The 18,576-nt window shown below is 41.5% G+C and overlaps 2 protein-coding genes across 4 annotated transcripts in view; one reads left to right on the top strand and one right to left on the bottom strand.

Moving 5' to 3' along the window:
* Positions 1-6,032, top strand: part of NRAP (nebulin related anchoring protein) — a 60,709-nt gene extending 54,677 nt beyond the window's left edge. The window contains exons 39-42 of the mRNA XM_081192829.1: positions 1,756-1,863; positions 2,777-3,088; positions 4,056-4,193; positions 5,632-6,032. Coding sequence (XP_081048955.1) covers positions 1,756-1,863; positions 2,777-3,088; positions 4,056-4,193; positions 5,632-5,754 — 681 coding nt within the window. The 3' untranslated portion in view covers positions 5,755-6,032. The remainder of the gene's footprint in view (positions 1-1,755; positions 1,864-2,776; positions 3,089-4,055; positions 4,194-5,631) is intronic.
* The window catches only part of HABP2 (hyaluronan binding protein 2), a 33,095-nt gene continuing 19,411 nt past the window's right edge, over positions 4,893-18,576 (bottom strand). For 2 of the 3 annotated variants that reach the window (XM_081192997.1, XM_081192999.1), the window contains exons 8-14: positions 17,560-17,654; positions 15,455-15,704; positions 14,137-14,279; positions 12,634-12,768; positions 9,038-9,183; positions 7,229-7,431; positions 4,893-5,730 (exon numbers count right to left, since the gene is read on the bottom strand). In XM_081192997.1, the coding sequence (XP_081049123.1) occupies positions 7,255-7,431; positions 9,038-9,183; positions 12,634-12,768; positions 14,137-14,279; positions 15,455-15,704; positions 17,560-17,654 (946 nt within the window). In that variant the 3' untranslated portion in view covers positions 4,893-5,730; positions 7,229-7,254. Of the gene's footprint in view, positions 5,731-6,735; positions 7,102-7,228; positions 7,432-9,037; positions 9,184-12,633; positions 12,769-14,136; positions 14,280-15,454; positions 15,705-17,559; positions 17,655-18,576 lie in introns of those variants that run through there. The other variant, XM_081192998.1, reaches the window with a different exon arrangement.

The raw sequence follows: 18,576 nt of genomic DNA, 5'->3' as shown, positions 1-18,576 counted from the left end.
ATGTAATGTGTGAGGATGAGTGCAAAAGCTGTGCAAACTGTGATAAAGTAAAATGATGCATGGGGTTTCAGATCAAAGGACCCATGTTACAGAATGATCCGCAACAGCAAGGCAAAAGCTTTGGCAGATTAAAAAGAGAGAGAGGAAGAGGTAGGAAAGGGCTAGGACTTGCTGGTGCTTGCACGATAGAAGCTCCCATGGCAAGAGACACTCCAGATTTGGACTTATGGCACAGCTGAGGAGGAAGCACGGCTCTTCCAGCCCACCTGATTCCCTTCCACCCCAAAGGGCTTGTTACTCCAAATATTCATACCCTGATTATTCTAAATAAATTTAAGGATTTATCTGGATTTGCCCTTTAAATATGCCATTTGTGGTCATTTTTGGATGGAATGCCTCCCATATTATCTCATCTGGGATAATTTTGGATTCTACTGTCATGATCTGGGAGGAAATAATTCCAGAATTAGATCAGGTGCTCTAAGTATGTTTATCAGAAATTGCAAGCCCACTGGGAAGTGTGGATGTCCCATTTCTTGCATTTTCACTCTCCATGTCTTCAGAGGTACATTTTTATCGCAGTCTCATAGTAAATAAACATTATTTGTTCAGTAAGTAATATGAGTTGGAGGCCTGAGATTATTACCTACTATCATGCCGAGCAGTCGTTTCCAAACTAATTTTCCCACAGACCATTTAAAAAATTGTTGGCAGACCACGTAATGATTTTTTTCTGCCTGTTGTAGTGATTTGTACGTGCTGTGCTAGATGCTGTATGTTTTTAAATAGGGTTTGTTTTTGTTTTTTTCTTACATTGTATTTGATTGTGTTACAACTTGCATTCCATAGAATTCAAACTGCAATACAATAAAATACCACATAAGAAGTAAAATAAGCAATACAAATACAATCGAAAATCAATATGTATATTTAATGCAGACATGCCATGGGCCATCTGAATGAAGCCCACAATGGTCCATAGGCCACAGTTAGGGAACCGCTGTTTTAGAGAATGTGCCCTAACCAAAGTAGACCCTCACCAAAATAGGCTATGTCTCTGCTCATTAGCATCCTTGCACCTATGTACAAAAATATTTTATTTCTCCTAAGCTGAATGGCTAAACTTGAGAAACATCTCTCAGGCAGGACAACGATGCGACATCACAATAACTTCAGACACTGTAATATAAACCCTTGGGATTGAAATGAGACATGTTATCTTCAAAATTTGCATCTTACTCATATAAATCATATCCAATATTTTATCTGGCAGCTCATTATTTTAGATTAGTTGATGAAACCATCAGGGTATGGAGCTAGCACAGAAAGCATTAGAAGTGCTTGAAGTAACAAAAAGTGGAGACTTGTAGCACTGACATTCCTACACTGTAAAACCCAAGATGCTACTAGGAGATGTTTCAAAAGACAGAATAGGGGCAGTGTGTCGATGCAATATTGATGTGGCTGATGCATCAAAGTGTCTAACAGAAACCAAATAAGCTGGAATCAATGTATGCATGAAATGCCAAACAAAATCTCAATTTGGGTATTTTTGACTCCCCACCAATAAGACTCTAACCAATGTACAGTATTCTGTAGGTGGGGATGTTGAAGGGCTGCAGGGCAGTCGGAAAATCTTAAAGGCCTTTATGACTGGCCCAGACACAAATGGTCCCATTAGAATCAAATATTTATTACTATAAGAACAATAGACTTGTAAACTAAGGCATCATCTTTCTTAACTCCTTCCTGCAGAAACTTTATAAAACATCTTGGGAGGAGACACGGGCAGCTGGCTATGATTTCAGACTGGATGCCATCCCTTTCCAGACGGCTAAAGCTTCCAGAGACATTGCCAGTGATGTATGTATTCAAGATTCATCTTAGCATCCCATTACAAGATTATTGGAATGGCAGGCTCCTATGCAACCCATGACTTTTCCTTTGCAGTTTAAATGGAGACACTGGTATCCAAAGACTTGAGGAACGTGCACTCAAATTCTTTCAGGCCAATCTGGAACTGCTAGGAAGCCAGAGTACAGTCCAGATGAATTTAGGTGCACATACATTTTGTTGAATTAATGAGCTTCAAGTTCTGAAGTCTCATTGATTTAATGGAACATCAGTCATGGGTCACATTTTTTGAACTGTGCAAGCTGCCTTACACCATTGGTTTCCATTTCATCCACATGCTTGTTAATGTATTCATCATTAAGTATGCTATTTGAAATATACTCAGAGTCGCAAAGTGATTTCATGCTCTTTATTCAGCTCATAGTGGTGAGGAGGAATGAATGAAAGTCCCCTCAAAGTATCTGCTTTATATACATTATTTACACAATGGGCTGCACATGATTGGCTAATTCCGGAATTCTACTGTAAGCCAATCAGGTTGTGGATTCACTTCTATCTGGAGCAGGATTGGGTGGTTCCTGCCAACCAATCATACTGCTGCATTGTTCTAGGACCAATCAGACTGCTGCATTTTGGATCCTATTGTTCTAGGACCAATCAGACTGCTGCAGTTTGGATCCTATTCAACTCAGTACATAACACTATTGATAATAAAACTGTGTATATTCTGTAAATCCAATGACCATTTCTTTCCAGTCAAAAATTGCTCCAACAAGGCAGCTCTGCCCTCTGGATGTAGATGCTAGTACTCTGATTTAGCAAAGTTACATGTCCACATAGAAGTCACAGCTCTCTATACAAAAATAATACAATAAGGGAATAAAAATTATTTTTGTCTTTGCTCTGTCTCACTACTCTGCAGTTCAGATACAGAGAGGCCTTCCTGAGGGATAGGGGGCAGCAGATTGGATTTCGCAATGTGAATGATGACCCCAAAATGAGGCACTTTCTCAAGATGGGCTACCTCCAGAGTGACAACCAATACAAGAGGGATTTTGTCAGAAACAGAGCACAGTTCAAGAGCCACATTGACCAGCCAAGATTTATCCATGCAAAGAAAAGTCAACAGTTGATAAGTGACGTCAATTACAGGCAGCACCTGCATCAGTATACCTGTGACCCAGAACAGCTGAACCTGAAGCATGCTAAGCAAGCACACAACCTCCAGAGTGATGTAAGTGCATTGATCTATAGGCTAGAGCAGGCACCCCCAAACTCGGCCCTCCAGCTGTTTTGGGACCACAACTCCCATCATCCCTAGCTAACAGGACCAGTGGGCAGGGATGGTGCGAATTGTAGTCCCAAAACAACTGGCGGGCTGAGTTTGGGGGTGCCTGGCTAGTCTCTCGTTCCAGGGCTCTGTACTCTGTCCTTGAAACATCCGTAAAGTGCCCCCCTTTTAAAAAAGAATATATTTTAAAGAATTGGCTGGTAGAAAAGAAATGCCAATGAAGGACCAAAAGATGCCAGTAAGGAGTGAGTTAGCTATCCCCCTGCATTCCATTGCCCTGGAACAATGCTGCTTCTATGCAGTTTTGAGGAAAGGAAATGGTGGTTCATGAGCTGCTGAAAAAAGTGTTATATTTGCTACTAACCACAGCTTGTGGCAGGAAAAAAGTGGAGGTGGAGGGAGAAAGAAAAGGGGAGGGCTAGTTAAGGGTGAATAGCTGCTCTCCTACCTTGCAATTTCCCACCACCTTGAAAAATTTGAACATCTCCTTTCACTGCTTGCAAAGGGAGTTGTGAAGTAGTGGGACCATTTGGTCTCAACACTAGTAAGTAATTTGAAGTTCTGGAGAAAAACGGAAAGATACAATAGGTATGCTTGTCCCATTGTTCCTTGGATTTCTGGTAGCCCTCATATGATTTCTGAGGTTTTAGAAGTGATGTTCAGTTAATAATAAGGAAGGAAATGTTGACAAACTGTGGAAATGCACAGCCTTTCGTACATGCTGCGATTCACTTCTTACTTTGTAAACATCTCATCATTATAGAATTCTTAGTGTTTGAAATAAATGAATCAAGTCCTGACAGTGAAGGAAACTGAAAGCTAAGGTGCTGTTCTATGCAATTTACTTCGCATCTGATTTGAAGTGTGCGCGGTTTATTAATTCCGTGAGGTTTGTGTATTTGTTTTGCAGGTCAAGTACAAATCTGATTTGAACTGGATCAGAGGCGTTGGCTGGACACCTCCAGGTTCCTACAAAGTGGAAATGGCCAGGAGGGCTGCCGAGCTGGCATATGCTCAAGGAACTTTGGATCAGAACAATCTGAAAACTGTACGTGAACCAATAGCCCCTTTCCTTCTAAGCACCTAGGATGCAGAATCCCAAACATAAGGCGGAGTGCTTGTTTCCCACTCTGTGTCATATAGAAAAGCAGTTTAGTGGCAATTGCTCAACAAGGCAGTTTCAGGTATCAGCAGTGAGATTTAATTAATGCCCATATCCTTATAAAGTATTTTTTCTACTATTAGAAAAAAACAGTAGAAAAATTTATGTGAATAAAGTTTATACAGTCAAACCTCCGTTCCTGAACGACTCCGTTTTGGAACGTTTCAGCTCCTGAACACTGAAAACCAGGAAGTTATTGCTTCAGTTTTCAAACGTTTTTTAGAAAGCCAAACGTCCGACACGGCTTCCACTTGAGGGCAGGAAGCTCTTGCAACCAACTGGAAGCTGTGCCTTGGTTGTCGAACGTTTTGGAAGCCGAACGGGCTTCTGGAACGGATTACATTTGACACTCGAGATTCGACTGTACACCCAAACAGACACAGACAATATTGGGTAGGGAAATGAATTAACTGCTCTTAGCGTGCAGACACACACAATGTTTTTAGAGCAGTGGAGCTTTTCTAGAGGACACTCTTTGCCCATCCCAATGACTGATCATACCAAAAGCACACATCTCTTTCTAGGGTTGAGTTCTGCAAAAAGATTCTGCTGTAAGATTGCAGCAGAAATAGACTGAATGGCTCGTTTACCCTGATGTCACCAATTTTATTTTATTTATTTTTTTCCACTCTAAAAATAAGGCAACAAATTAATGGATAAAGGACATGTAGAGGGTCCTGCAAGCTTTAAAAAAGGCAGCCTGTTGAATCATGGCTGGAGGGACGAGACTCAGCTGGCATACAACATTTTAGTTGCAAAGCAAGACTCGCACAATAGTTGAAGAATTCATTATGTTTTTACATCACACAAATCTTCATTCTGACATGTGAATAAGGCTTGCAAGTCTAGCGCTTGTTGCAAAGTCAGTTCCTGTGCAAGCCTCCTGAGAGGTTTAATGGGAATTACTGCTAGGTACGTGCCTATGGGATGCATATCACACCCACAACCTTTTGGCTTCAATACAATGGTTCTTCCAAGCCTAATTTCAGTGGGGAAGGGCAGCTTGCAGGTAACTGAGAAGCCCTTTGTGGAGATATGTGCACACACAGATGCTGCATTAGCAACACCTGATCTGAAGCATCTACAAGAAGCATTTGATACTCACAGAGGCATTTGGATGAGGAAGCTGGAGTAACCCAGAAGTTGCATCTTCCCTAGAAGTAAGACTATGTTGAAGCTAACAAACCTGTCCAACCACAGAAAGATGGCATTAGCAGAGCTTTAATGTTTTGCCCGATAAAGTACTGTTTCTTTTTAATAAATGGGAATTCTGCAAATTTGTCTTCGTAAGTAGCTCACATTCAGTATCTATTTTGGCTGGCAGGAACAGGCAGCTGGAGAAGGATCCCAAGAAGTGAGAGTCAATCCTGATGCGACAGAGATCTTGCAAGTCAGGCGGAGAAAAATGATGTCAAGGAATGAACTGAAACACAGACATCAGCCTTAAGAAAATGCATAATTTTTTTCAGCTTGCTGTGCAAGTAGAACCCCCCCCCCCGAAGCATAGGCTGCACCAAAGCGGTTGAATTTGCTAAAAGAAAAAACAACAGTGAAACCTTACGCAAATAATTTAATATTGTTCTTATATTTTTTTTGCATGTAAGTAATTTTTAAGTGTATGTTATTATGAAATGTAGTATTTATTTCTGACAGCGAATGAAATTAGTACTAGATGACTGGCAGGCTCAACTTTGTACTAAAAATTAATGAACATGATTTGTTGAACGTAAAATTATTTGTATTGAAAATAAATAAGAGGAATCGCTTTCCATAAATAATTTGTTTTGGTATTTTAATTATAGGGTTTCCTTGGTTTATGAAATTTTCCTTTATTTCCTGCATTCCTTTGAGCATTGTAAAGTGGTCTATGTGACTCTTGATAATTTAAAGTTTATTATCTTTGAATGGGTGAGCATGTAAGAGCAAGCGAAATGTTGATGTGTGGCTTTGTTATAGGCCCTTTTAAGTGGAGGAGAATGAGTTCCTGAGTGTGTGATTGAGCTTCTATGAATGGGATGTGAAAGTTGTATATAATGTTTGCAGACAGAGTGGTGGATTTGGACAAGCAAGCTCCAGATTCAAACTCAGCTGCTAAGCTCCCCTGAGGTATATTGGGCTAGCCACTACATTTCAGCCTACGAATCTGACTCATTTTTCAAGATAAAATGGGGATTAGGTCTGCTATCCTGAACACATTGGAGGATAAAAATATAACAGATACTTTTTTTAAAAAAATGGCATTTCGTTCCAAGTGTAGGCTATGTGGTTACACATGCCACTGTATAATAAACTGGTGAAAGCTAAGCCAATACTCTAAATCCTAAGAGAGGGTGTCAGGGTTTGCATTTTGAATAAAACATGGCATGTTTTGAATTATCCAGTGGAACTTGCAATTCTCGGTGCTTAAAATCCTATTCAGAAAATATAGTCTTGCAGACAGTCAATTTATTTAAATACCACATTTCCCACAGATTTGTGGCTCAAAGAGGCTTACCAAAATGAACATTCAATACAGTAGTACAGTAACCATAATACACAATTCAAAATTTAACATCACTACAGCAAAGAGTTCAACAATTCATTCAAAGATGTCAAAGGAAATTAAGCATAAAGCTTATTAACACACAGGCCAATTAATATTCAAAGGCAACCCTAAAACTAATAGCGGTAGTAACAAACAACCCCCCCCATGACTTGTATACTCCTAGACCCCAAAGTCCAGAACTTCTCTGATGAAGATTCCTAGGAGGAGGTTGGTGTGTGGCTGGTGGAAGCATAATCATCCCACACATTTCTACAAAGAAGGAAGTCAGTTAAATGGTGTGTATAAGATTTCAACCGTAATGCCAAAAAGATAATTGGAAAACTAACTTCCTTATCTGAGATTAATAGGAAGGTATATCAGTATGTCTTAGGCTTACCTTTATTTATTTTTCAAAGGGTTTTCCTAGATATCAAAGCTAGACTCGCGTTGAATTTTTGTACGAATCCAGTTGAGAAATCTTATCACGTGGGTATAGACTCCAGGTTTTTGTCTTAACCCACAGTGTTCTCCCCAGCTCACAATTCCATAGACATAATAAGAGCCATTTTTCACGCAGGTTAGAGGACCTCCTGAATCTCCCTAGCAACAAATAAAATAGGTCATTTAATTAAGTACAGTGGTACCTCAGGTTACATACGCTTCAGGTTACATGCGCTTCAGGTTACAGACTCTGCTAACCCAGAAATATTACCTCAGGTTAAGAACTTTGCTTCAGGATGAGAACAGAAATCGTGCTCTGGCGGCGCAGCAGGAGGCCCCATTAGCTAAAGTGGTGCTTCCGGTTAAGAACAGTTTCAGGTTAAGAACAGAGCTCTGGAATGAATTAAGTTCTTAACCCGAGGTACCACTGAAATTCAAATATGGACCAACAGTAGTTTTATTTAATGCCTAAACCAGGGAGACCTCAAACCTGAGGTCTCTTCTGGAGCTGATGGCATGGACTCCTGGCCCAGACTTTTCTTCTTCTGTTTTGTCCTCAGCACAGTAAGTGGCCCTTGCGAAAGTGGAGGGCAGTTGTCCGCGATGGACCTAGCCATTGGGTGGTCTTTTCGGAAACTGAGGATATTAAATCCCTGGCCTTGGATTCTCCATTTTATTGCACTTATGCTGCAGTTCTAAGATGGCTGAGGGAGACAGAAGTGGTTCATCTACGTTATCCAGTGCCGGCAGGACAAAAGTGAGCATGGACGAATACTATTCAACTCCATTCTTTTCAGTTTCCTTTAGAAATGATGGGAGAGAAATGGTCTGGCATAGTTTAATCTATGATGTGGGGGCACGTCAAGCAAATCCAGTTCTTCAGTGGCAGGCCCTGTGGCACACTCCATTTCCAGGTCTACTGACCTTGGAGCTCTGATATCAATAGAGTAAGGGCCATAAAATTTCATTGGTGGCAGGAGTGGGAATCTGGCACTCCTTATGGCTCCTTCGATGCCCTCGGAGAAGGAGATTCAATGCTTCCTTTGGCACCCTGGGGTGCAGAGCCCACGTTTTATTAGTAGTGGAATTTCCAGCATGATATATTTGTGTGGTGGTAGACCTTTCATGTTTCAAGGAGTCCTGGGGGGATGCAGCGAGTTTCCATTCATTCACAAAACGGGAGGGTCAGTTCTGGCTATGCTCTTCAGAGGACAACACACATACCCTTCTGTGGCTGCCCCGCTAAATTCTGCAGACCTCAGAAGATGTATATGCTTTTCTTGATATTTTCAAGTGTTAGTAGATTGCATGATTTGCTTGTAAGCTGCCTGGAGCTAATTTGATAAGGCAGGGTAGAAGTCGGATGAAAAAAAATAAGTAAATAAAGCACATATTCAGTACCACAGATATCTCAGGCTAGCAATACAAAGAACCTGAAGAACATAAAACGTGGTGGTTTGGGGAAAGGAGAGGTGCAGGTATCATGCACCTATGATGTATTGGGACAGGCCTTATCAAATGACAAAACTCCCAAGTTTGCAGCTGAACTTCTGCGTCTCCCATAGGCTTGCCTGTCACCAGAAGAGATGCTGTTTGTTTGAAGGACATGCCTCTCACATCATGTTGAAAGGAAGGAAGTTGTTGTAATGTATCTGATACAAGAAGCAGATACATATGTAGTACCCTGCCAGACATTACTCTGCATAGCCTATTTACATTTTGTTAAAAGAGAAATTAGTGTTCAAATACTGAAAAAGCAACAGACCTGACAAGTATCAGCGCTTGTTCTCTGAAGATTTCCTGCACAAAGCATGCTTTCATCCAGTCTGTTATTATGTGCACTTCGTGCGTTACACCGCACCTGGGAAATCAGCTTTACTCTGGCATCTAACAGCTGATGAGATGATTCACCTACAGGATGCAGGAAAATGAAGAAACTCTTAACTTCCCTTCTTCCCTCTGCTAAATCTTTCTTTTCAATCTATGGGATAATAGAATTGTGCCTGGGCCTAAGATATGATCATCTGCTGCAAGGGAAAGCCACAACTCTGGCAGAGCAGGGTTAGGAAATGAACAAGCCCAAAGAAGGCTATCAAGCTAAAAACAGCTTTTGACAGTGAATTTCTGTTACTGCTGCATAGGAGTTTGGCATCTCAATAGTGTTTTGCCTTTGAAAAACCTGCACTGTGTTGTATTTGCAAGATGTTGATTGACCTCGGAAGACTCTGGCCTGTAGACTTTACAACCGCAAATGTGTGTTAAATCAGAACTGTTTGAGTCAAATCCTGACATTTGTTATGTTTACTCTGGGATCGTTACATCAATAATTTCCATGTATTGATCCATGAATATAATTATATTCATTATAATTATATATAATTATATAATAAGGCTTGCAAGTTATCTCCATAGCCCACCTTTAATAGTGTGTTTGCTGTTGCAGATGTCACAAACAGGAAACAGGTTTGAGAGAATTACCACTAGATCCACAAATGAAACAAGTGGTGGCTAGAGCCATAAAATCTTGAGCAATTAAGTCAATTATGCATGTTATGCAAAAGAATTATTCAGCTCCGCATCTGAGAGATGTCTGTGCTGTTCAGTGGGGAACATTATTTGCTTTCATTATTCACATAAATGTGGTGTGCTATAATGATTAGGATTTGCACTGCAAACAAACACATATCGACCATTGCAGATAAATACACTGATGCCATCAAGCAGAAGGTTGGAAATATCTATGGAAACAGAGATGTTTCGCGCTTCCCATTCCCCAAAATATTTTATTGCTAGCATATGCCATGCAAGTGTTTCCTGGTTTAATCAAAAGAAGCCAAAGTGTCTCAATTTGCATGTATCAGAAGATGTCACTTGAGAACCCCTGACATAAGGCAAAGGGATGTGTCCTAAAGAGCTCTCATTCATAGAAAGAAGAAGAACAGTTTGGATTTGATATCTCACTTTATCACTACCCTAAGGAGTCTCAAAGCGGCTAACAATCTCCTTTCCCTTCCTCCACCACAACAAACACTCTGTGGGGTGAGTAAGGCTGAGAGACTTCAGGGAAGTGTGACTAGCCCAAGATCACCCTTCCATGAATAGAGCTCTCCTTCCAGTCATGGATCTAGCCACATATTTGCACAGTTGAGTTTAACATCGTAATTTTAAATTAGCAAGGCAAATTTGAATTGCAATTCTAATGTCTTCATTGGTTGACCGGGCCTTTTGTGACACAATGGATTTGTATGAATTATGTGTGTAAAATGCAATTCTTTGCTCAACTATGAAGCTCCCTGGGAAGTCTTGGTCATAAAACTAGCTCTATACTTCAGCTAAGTCATGGGCTGTTGTGAGATTTTTTTAAGGGAAAGGGCAGGATATACAAGCAAATGTTTTTTAAATTGGAGTCATTTCTGGCATCAAAACAGATCAGCTATTCACTCTTGGGCAGCATTCATAGACAGTGGACTGTGAATGTGGTAGTTTGCAAAGGAGACTGTGTCATGGAAGAATGCTGTTTTATTAACTCGTATCATCAGCACCTAATCTATCAAATCTGCATACCAGATGCTTCTTACTTTCAATATGAATTATATCAAAAGATGTATATACTTCATATTAGATTATATTGCTCATAAAACATAAGGGTACTTTTGGGAACATGATTGACACATTGTCCACCTGCAATTTTACAGCAACTCATTAAGTGAAAAGTGAAAAACTGCATTTTTTTTCAGAAAGGTCTCATTATCTTATTTTTAAGCACAAGAATAATTTCTTCCTTCCAAGGAACTCACAGTATGTCACAGAGGTTTAGCTGAACTTGAATAGATTTGGCAGTTCTGTTTCAATATGCATCCAGAAATCCAGATGCTGCTTATCAAAAACTTATCCAAACCAATAGGCTGGAAAATACTGTCAAAGTTCCTGGGTTTATTTCCGAGATATGGCTCAGAATCTTTATCTGGAAGCACATAGACTCATTCACTCTGATTTGATTCTTTGAATGAAGTTAAGATGATAAGTGGCATATGACAGAGAAAGGGACAAGGAATTTGATGGGAGGTTTGCCCTAAATACCACTACTTCTTTTATTTTTTAAAAGCTCTAAACAGATTTGCACATTCTGAATTTTTAACCAAGTTTGTTTTCAAAAATTGCTTGATTTTAAAATGCCTGGTATAGCTATTCATAATCTGTAGCATATCTTCTCTGATTGAATTGTTCTGCAGGAATAATGAGGGGTGGTTGGTCTTCCTGAACATGTTCCCTGGCCAGACAATTAGTCATCTTATCTACAGCCAAGAATTTGGGAGAACAGCCAAATATAATCAGGAGTTTGGGAGAACAGCCAGGTATAATCATCCATTTGATTTAAATGTGTAAACGCTTAAGTGGATGTCTATATCCTTCTAGAAACATGGACACCTGAAGGTATGTGACTTCATACTAGAGAAGCATCCTCTGACATCATATATCTCTCAGTGTTGCGAAAGGTAAAGCATCCTGTTCTCACACTGGCGCACCTCAGTAAGCAGCAGTGACCCATAGTGTTGAGAAGCCAGGACAGCAACAGAGCCCAGCCAGCCGCTATGGAGAGACAACCTTGGCAAAACACAGACTACAGGAGGGTGTTGGTTACAGATAGGTAGCCGTGTTGGTCTGCCATAGTCAAAATAAAAAAATTCCTTCCAGTAGCACCTTAAAGACCAACTAAGTTAGTTCTTGGTATGAGCTTTCGTGTGCATGCACACTTCTTCAGATACACTGAAACAGAAGTTGCCAGATCCTTCTATATAGTGAGAAGGTGGGGAGGGGTATTACTCAGAAGGGTGGTGGGAATGGGAGATTGGCAGATAGCTGAGATGAGCCTGTTGACGACTCTTAACGACTGTAATAGGTCTTACAGGAAAAGGCAAGGGGTGAGAAGGTGAGAAATGGCTTAGTCATGTATAATGAGATAAGAATCCAATGTCTCTGTTCAGACCAGGTCTCTCCATGGTTTTAAGTTTGGTAATGAGTTGCAATTCAGCAGCTTCTCTTTCCAGTCTATTTCTGAAATTCCTTTGTAGTAAAACAGCTACTTTGAGATCTTGTATAGAATGTCCTGGGAGATTGAAGTGTTCTGCTGGAGATTGAAGTGTTCTCCTACTGGTGGAGATTGAAGTGTTCTCCTACTGGTAATTCTAGTCTACTGGTACAGGAGGGTGGTAATTCTAGTCCATCTAGGAAACAGCGACGACCCTCCTATCTGCAGCAGCAGAGGCCAAATTGAGAAGAGAGGAGGTGGAATACAAAAATTAATAGAGATTTTGTCAATGTATTAACCATAAAGGACTGCACCATTAAACAATAGCTTACCTGTTTCAGTTTCTCCCCAACCTGATATATAGCATTCTGTGTCATCAGGAAAAGTAGAATCAGGCAAGCACACTCGCTTGACGTATCTTGTTTCCACTGCACAGTGGCCATCAATTGGTTTCAACTTCAACAAAGCTGTGGGCCGAATGGAAGACAATTTTGTGCAATAAAGCCGATGACATGTTAACTCTGAACAGTATCAGGAAAGTAATAAATAACATATTCTCAAGCTTTCTTATTTGAATACTCTTGCTTGTTAGACTACTTAATTTGAAATTATAGAATGGTTTTCATTTCTCTGTTGCTATCTTAGGGTCACCAAGCTACACGTGTTCCCTGATTCTTCCTCTTGATTGTTTTTAAATACGAAAAGCAGCTTTGGGAGCCAAAATGGGATCAGACGGTTGGCAGAGGAGTTGGCAGCTTGACCCCTTTCCCTTCTCAAAGTCCACTGAAAATCATCTCCAGCTGGTTTTCTTCCTGTGGTGAAGATAAGTTAACATCTCTCTTCTTCTATAGGTGACAAACTATCAGGGAGAAGGGGGTGGTTTTGAGCTGACAGCAGGTAGGGAAAGGGTTAAGGAAGTATCATGGATCTGCCAGTCTTATGTCAGAAATAAATCTAGGTCAATAGCATGCAAAGCTAGCTAAGGAAGCAACCAGATCTGTCATCAAACTTAAGCATTATTTCCCCTGATTTCAAACAGATACAGCTAAGTATTTGTAGGCTTCTCACAACCTCATCCAACTTGTTTCTCTGTCCTGGGAATGTTAAGTGAGCAAAAGCATCCCTGAAAGGCTTGCCACTTCTTTTTTATACAAAATGTAGAAATTCAATATATTTTTATGGAAATACTACCGTATTTTTCACCCTATAGGACACACTTTTCCCCCTCAAAAAATGAAGGGGAAATCTGTGTGCGTCCTATGGGGCGAATGCAGGCTTTCACTGAAGCTTGGAGAGCGAGAGGGGTCGGTGCGCACCAACCCCTCTCGCTCTCTAGGCTTCAGGAAGCTATCAGCAAGCCTGGGGAGCCCGTGGGAGTTCCCGCAGGGCTCCCTAGGCTGCGGATAGCAGCCTGCAGCCCGGAGCGTGGGGCGCGCTGAAGCAGAGCGCCCCGCGCTTCGGGCAGATATCTGCAGCCTAGGGAGCCCTGCGGGAGTTCCTGCAGGGCTCCCTAGGCTACGGATAACAGTCTGCTGCCCGGAGCGCGGGGTGCACTGAAGCCACGGCTGGGGGGGGGTAATTTGTTTTTCTTTATCCCCCCCAAAAAAACCTAGGTGCGTCCTATGGGCCGGTGCGTCCTATAGGGCGAAAAATACAGTAATTAAACCTATTTTCTGAAGCTTCGAGGAATTTGAATGTTTGTTCCATTGCTTAACTCAAGTCAGAATTATTTTATCCATGATATTTAGCCCACATCAAAGTTATTGAGCCTAATGTCCACTATCTCCATCTTGTAACCACACTGACAGTGATTTGAACATTTGTAAGCAACTTGCCAATATCATTGTATGGGACATCCTCAATTTCTTCATAGTGTCCATGTATAATTATCTTTTCCACATCAAACTTCTGTTCATAATGCTCTTTCCTAAGGAGATCTTTTTTGCCAAGGACCACTTCAAGGGTGTGGGCATCTGTCCTATGAAAGAGAGAAAAATGTCACAAAGAATGATCAGTTGTAATTATAGAACCTCAAGAGATTTCAAAGATAATCCAGTTCAACACGTATACTGGAATTCTCCATCATGGAAACTATCTCTACTAGACTTAACACTCGGCAGGTTTCCTGGGTACTCATACTTCAGCTAAAGCCTGGGAGAAGACATCAGGAAGTAGCTCCTCCCATAGGCCTTTCTCAGACCAGGAAGCCAGGAAATTGCATAGTTCTAGAGTAATGTATATTAGAAAGCACACACACACAACCTTGCATTGATAAGGGAAGCTCAAAACTCTACACTGGCCAAAACTCTAAAGAAATTCTCAAGTGCCTTAGAATGAGGCAGAAAAAAATGGAAACCACGTTTTCAGAGGGGTGGGGAAACCTTTCAAGAAACCAAAAGACAGATTTTGGCACAGCACTGCTAGCCAATCAGATCCAAGTTATGTAGAGCTACTCTCATCTACCATATGGGAACCTGAATGCATGAATGTGGACTTTTCTATGTCTATGCTTTAAGTGGGGTAGGCAAGATATGCTCCTTTTAAATATACAGTGGTACCTCAGGTTACATACGCTTCAGGTTACATACGCTTCAGGTTACAGACTCCGCTAACCCAGAAATAGTACCTCGGGTTAAGAACTTTGCTTCAGGATGAGAACAGAAATCGTGCTCCGGTGGCACGGCAGCAGCAGGAGGCCCCATTAGCTAAAGTGGTGCTTCCGGTTAAGAACAGTTTCAGGTTAAGCACAGACCTACGGAACGAATTAAGTACTTAACCTGAGGTACCACTGTATATATTTTGGTAAGTATTTTAGTTTCAATTTATTGCTGTTTTTATATCTGAATTTAATATATCTGCTATTTCTATTCTGCCATTTTGAGCAAAAATGTTGGCTAAATCATAATCACACATAAACCATACCAATAAGGATCTATTCATAGACTCCTAGAACTGCGGAGTTGGAAGGGACCCTGAGGGTCATTTAGTCCAGCCCCCTGCAATGCAGGAATCTCAACTAAAGCATACAGGTCAGATGGTCATTCAGTCTCTGCTTAAAAATCTCCAAGGAAGGAGAACCCACCACTTCTTGAAGGAGACCATTCCACTGCCAAACAACTCTTAGTGTCAGAAATGAAAGATGAATTTGCTTACAAAACACAGTGCGCCGCAGTAAGAACCCAACATGGTTCAATCAGTACTCCTCCACAGAAGTGTCCTCTGGGGAAAAATATGCCCCTTGAAACCTTCCTCTGAACAGAGGCTTGCCATGGATGTTTGCCAGGAGTTGACTTGGCACCGCCATAGATTCTCTTTAATGGTCTTTCTGTCTCTGGTCTTCCACATGTATTAGGTCTTCTCTCCGCTGCAGAATTCTTGGTGACTGTATTCCCAGAGGACTGTGCTGCAATACAAAAGAAACAACTGGATATGGAAATGGTATAATGGCACTGTCTCTGTTACAAAGGCTCTCTCAGTCCAACTTTTTGTCATTTAACCTAACAACTCATAAACAGACCCTTCCTCCTTCCTACACTTTCAATTTTGTTTTTCAGGAGGACACTTCAGGCAGTCTGCACAGCTAGATCTGGATTCTCTAAGTGTCATGCAAGACTTGCACACTGTGCTTTGACCACTGACACAGCACATTCACTAGAGTTTCATCTTACCGTATTGGCCTGAATATAAGCCCCACTTTCCCCCCAAATTCTGACCGTGAAAAGTTAGAGTGAGGCTTATATTCGCGATCTTATGGTATGCAGCCAGGAGTGTGGGGCAAACAGCGGCAGGAGCATGGCAAAGCAGCTCCCCCCCCCCCCCGCGCATAGTCCCCCGTCCTCTCCCCCAAGGCCAGGAAGGGAGAGAGCGAGGAAGGAAGGGGAAAGGTCGCCAGCAATGCAACCCCCCCCCCCCCGTATGCAGCCAGGAGCAGCAAGGAATGGAGCAGCTTATATCCGGGCATTTTTTCTCCCCCCCCCTCCAATTTTAAAGGTGCGGCTTATATTCAGGCCAATATGATAACTCAAGGCTTGATAAGGCAATTGGGAAAATATTGCAGTATTATGAGCTATGATATAGAAGTTTGGTCCTAATTCTGAAAAAGTTTATATCTTCAAAATAATTGGCAACATCTTTCATATCATCATTGCATTTCTATTTCACCTTTCCTCCAAGGAGCTCAAGATGTGATACATGGTTTTACATGGGAACTAGGCAGAGGGCCTTCTTGGTAGTGGTGCCCGCCCTGTGGAACGCCCTCCCATCAGATGTCAAGGAAATAAACAACTATCTGACTTTTAGAAGACATCTGAAGGCAGCCCTGTTTAGGGAATGTTTGATGTTTTATCGTGTTTTTAATATCCTGTTGGAAGCAGCCCAGAGTGGCCGGGGAAACCCAGCCAGATGGGCGGGGTAAAATAATAACATGTTGTTGTTGTTGTCTCTCCCCTCTTTTCTTTTCGTAGAATTCCCCATTGCAAAATAGCAATATATTAATTCACATTTCATAAACCTCTCATTTCAAATATACTACAATTATTTCTCACACATTTCTGTATTTCCCTTCTAATCCTCACATTAGCCCTGTGAGACAGGCTAGGACCTTGCCCACCCAATAAGCTTCATCGCTGAGTGGAACCTGACATCTCTCAGGCCCTTACCTAACTCTAATAACGAAATCACACTGGTGTAGCCATCCTGAAACTACAACAATAGCTAAGCACACAAATACAGAAGACAGGGCCATATTCAGGAACCTAAGTGAATGGGGCATAAATAGAAGCAATCCCTTCTTCCTATGTTCCTGAATATACCTTTCAATTATGAAATAGCTCCCCACAGAAACTGAACCTTGCAGCATCAAAGCTGTCTCTCTCAGTGCATGAGTATAATTCCTGAAAGATCCATGTAGAATATTATTCCTTCATTCTGTGAATGGTTTATTTTCTGCTGTACTGTTTCATATTTCATTTCCTCTTACATCTCTTGACAATAGATATCCCGATACCTGTTATTTGTTTGGCATACTTCTCCATGCTCTAAAGCTAACAGATCCTACAATTTCACTAAACTCTTGGGCAGAGCTTCAAGAAGACTATTTAAAAAATCATGCTAGAGTCATTACAGTTTTGTGGGCTGCGTTCTTAAAGGTAGATGGATGGAGGGCGGGGTGGGGGAATAATCACAATGCCTGTCAATCTGAATTACTGCTACACCTTTCACGTTTATTTTGCCCCACTTTATATTATTACCCATCGTACCTGTTTCTGAGCACGCGGATACATCACAGAAGTCCCACTTCAATTTGTTATTCACACTGACAAAGCACCAGGGCTTTTCGTCACCATCTGGGTTCCTGGAGGAGGAGGTTTCAAAATTCACCAGTCAGAAGAGCATAATGTCTCAAGAAAGAAAGTTACTAATTGAAGTTCTGAAAGATAGGAGAACTGGGAAATGCTCTCACAAAAGCACAAAAGATCCAGAGATCTCCCCTAAGCAAAAACTGTGCCTGAGGGATAGCATGCCTTCTTTTTAGGGTGTTGTCTATGGCCATTGTTTTTACAGGGTCACCGGTATACTGTGGTATATTAGGAACATAAAAAAAACAAGAAGAGCCTGCTAGATCAGACCAATGGCCCATATAATCCAGCATTCTGTTCTTACAGTGGCCAACCACATGCCTGTCAAAAAACTACATGCAGGACACAAGCATCATCATCATCACCATCAAGAATTATTAATATTAATAAATACCCCACCCCTCTGGCAGGGTTTCCCCAGCCACTCTGGGCGGCTCCCAACCAAATATTAAAAACACAATACAGCATTAAACATTAAAAACTTCCCTAAACAGGGCTGCCTTCAGTTGTCTTCTAAAAGTCAGATTGTTGTTTATTTCCTTGACATCTGGTGGGAGGACGTTCCACAGGGTGGGCGCCACTACCGAGAAGGCCCTCTGCCTGGTTCCCTGTAGCTTCACTTCTCGCAGTGACGGGAAACTTGCTAGACGAAAGAGTTTTCCGTTTTGGAGGTGCTTCGCAAAACGAATTTCCTATGGGCTTGCTTCGCAAGACGACAATGTCTTGCGAGTTCCTGCTGGTTTTTTCCCCTTCCCCCCCCTTTTCTAAGCTGCTAAGACGCTTATCAGCTGATCCGATCAGCAGATAAGCCGCTAAAAGCCGCTAATAGCGCTAATCCGCTAATCCTTCAATGGGCTTGCTTCGCAAGACGAAAAAAACCGCTAGACGAAGAGAATCACAGAACGGATTCTTTTCGTC

Source organism: Podarcis bocagei (genome assembly GCF_964188305.1).
Source record: "Podarcis bocagei genome assembly, chromosome: 4".
Taxonomy (NCBI): Eukaryota; Metazoa; Chordata; class Lepidosauria; order Squamata; family Lacertidae; genus Podarcis; species Podarcis bocagei.
The sequence above is the reverse complement of the archived record's forward strand: the minus strand, read 5'-3'. Positions and strand labels throughout refer to the sequence as shown.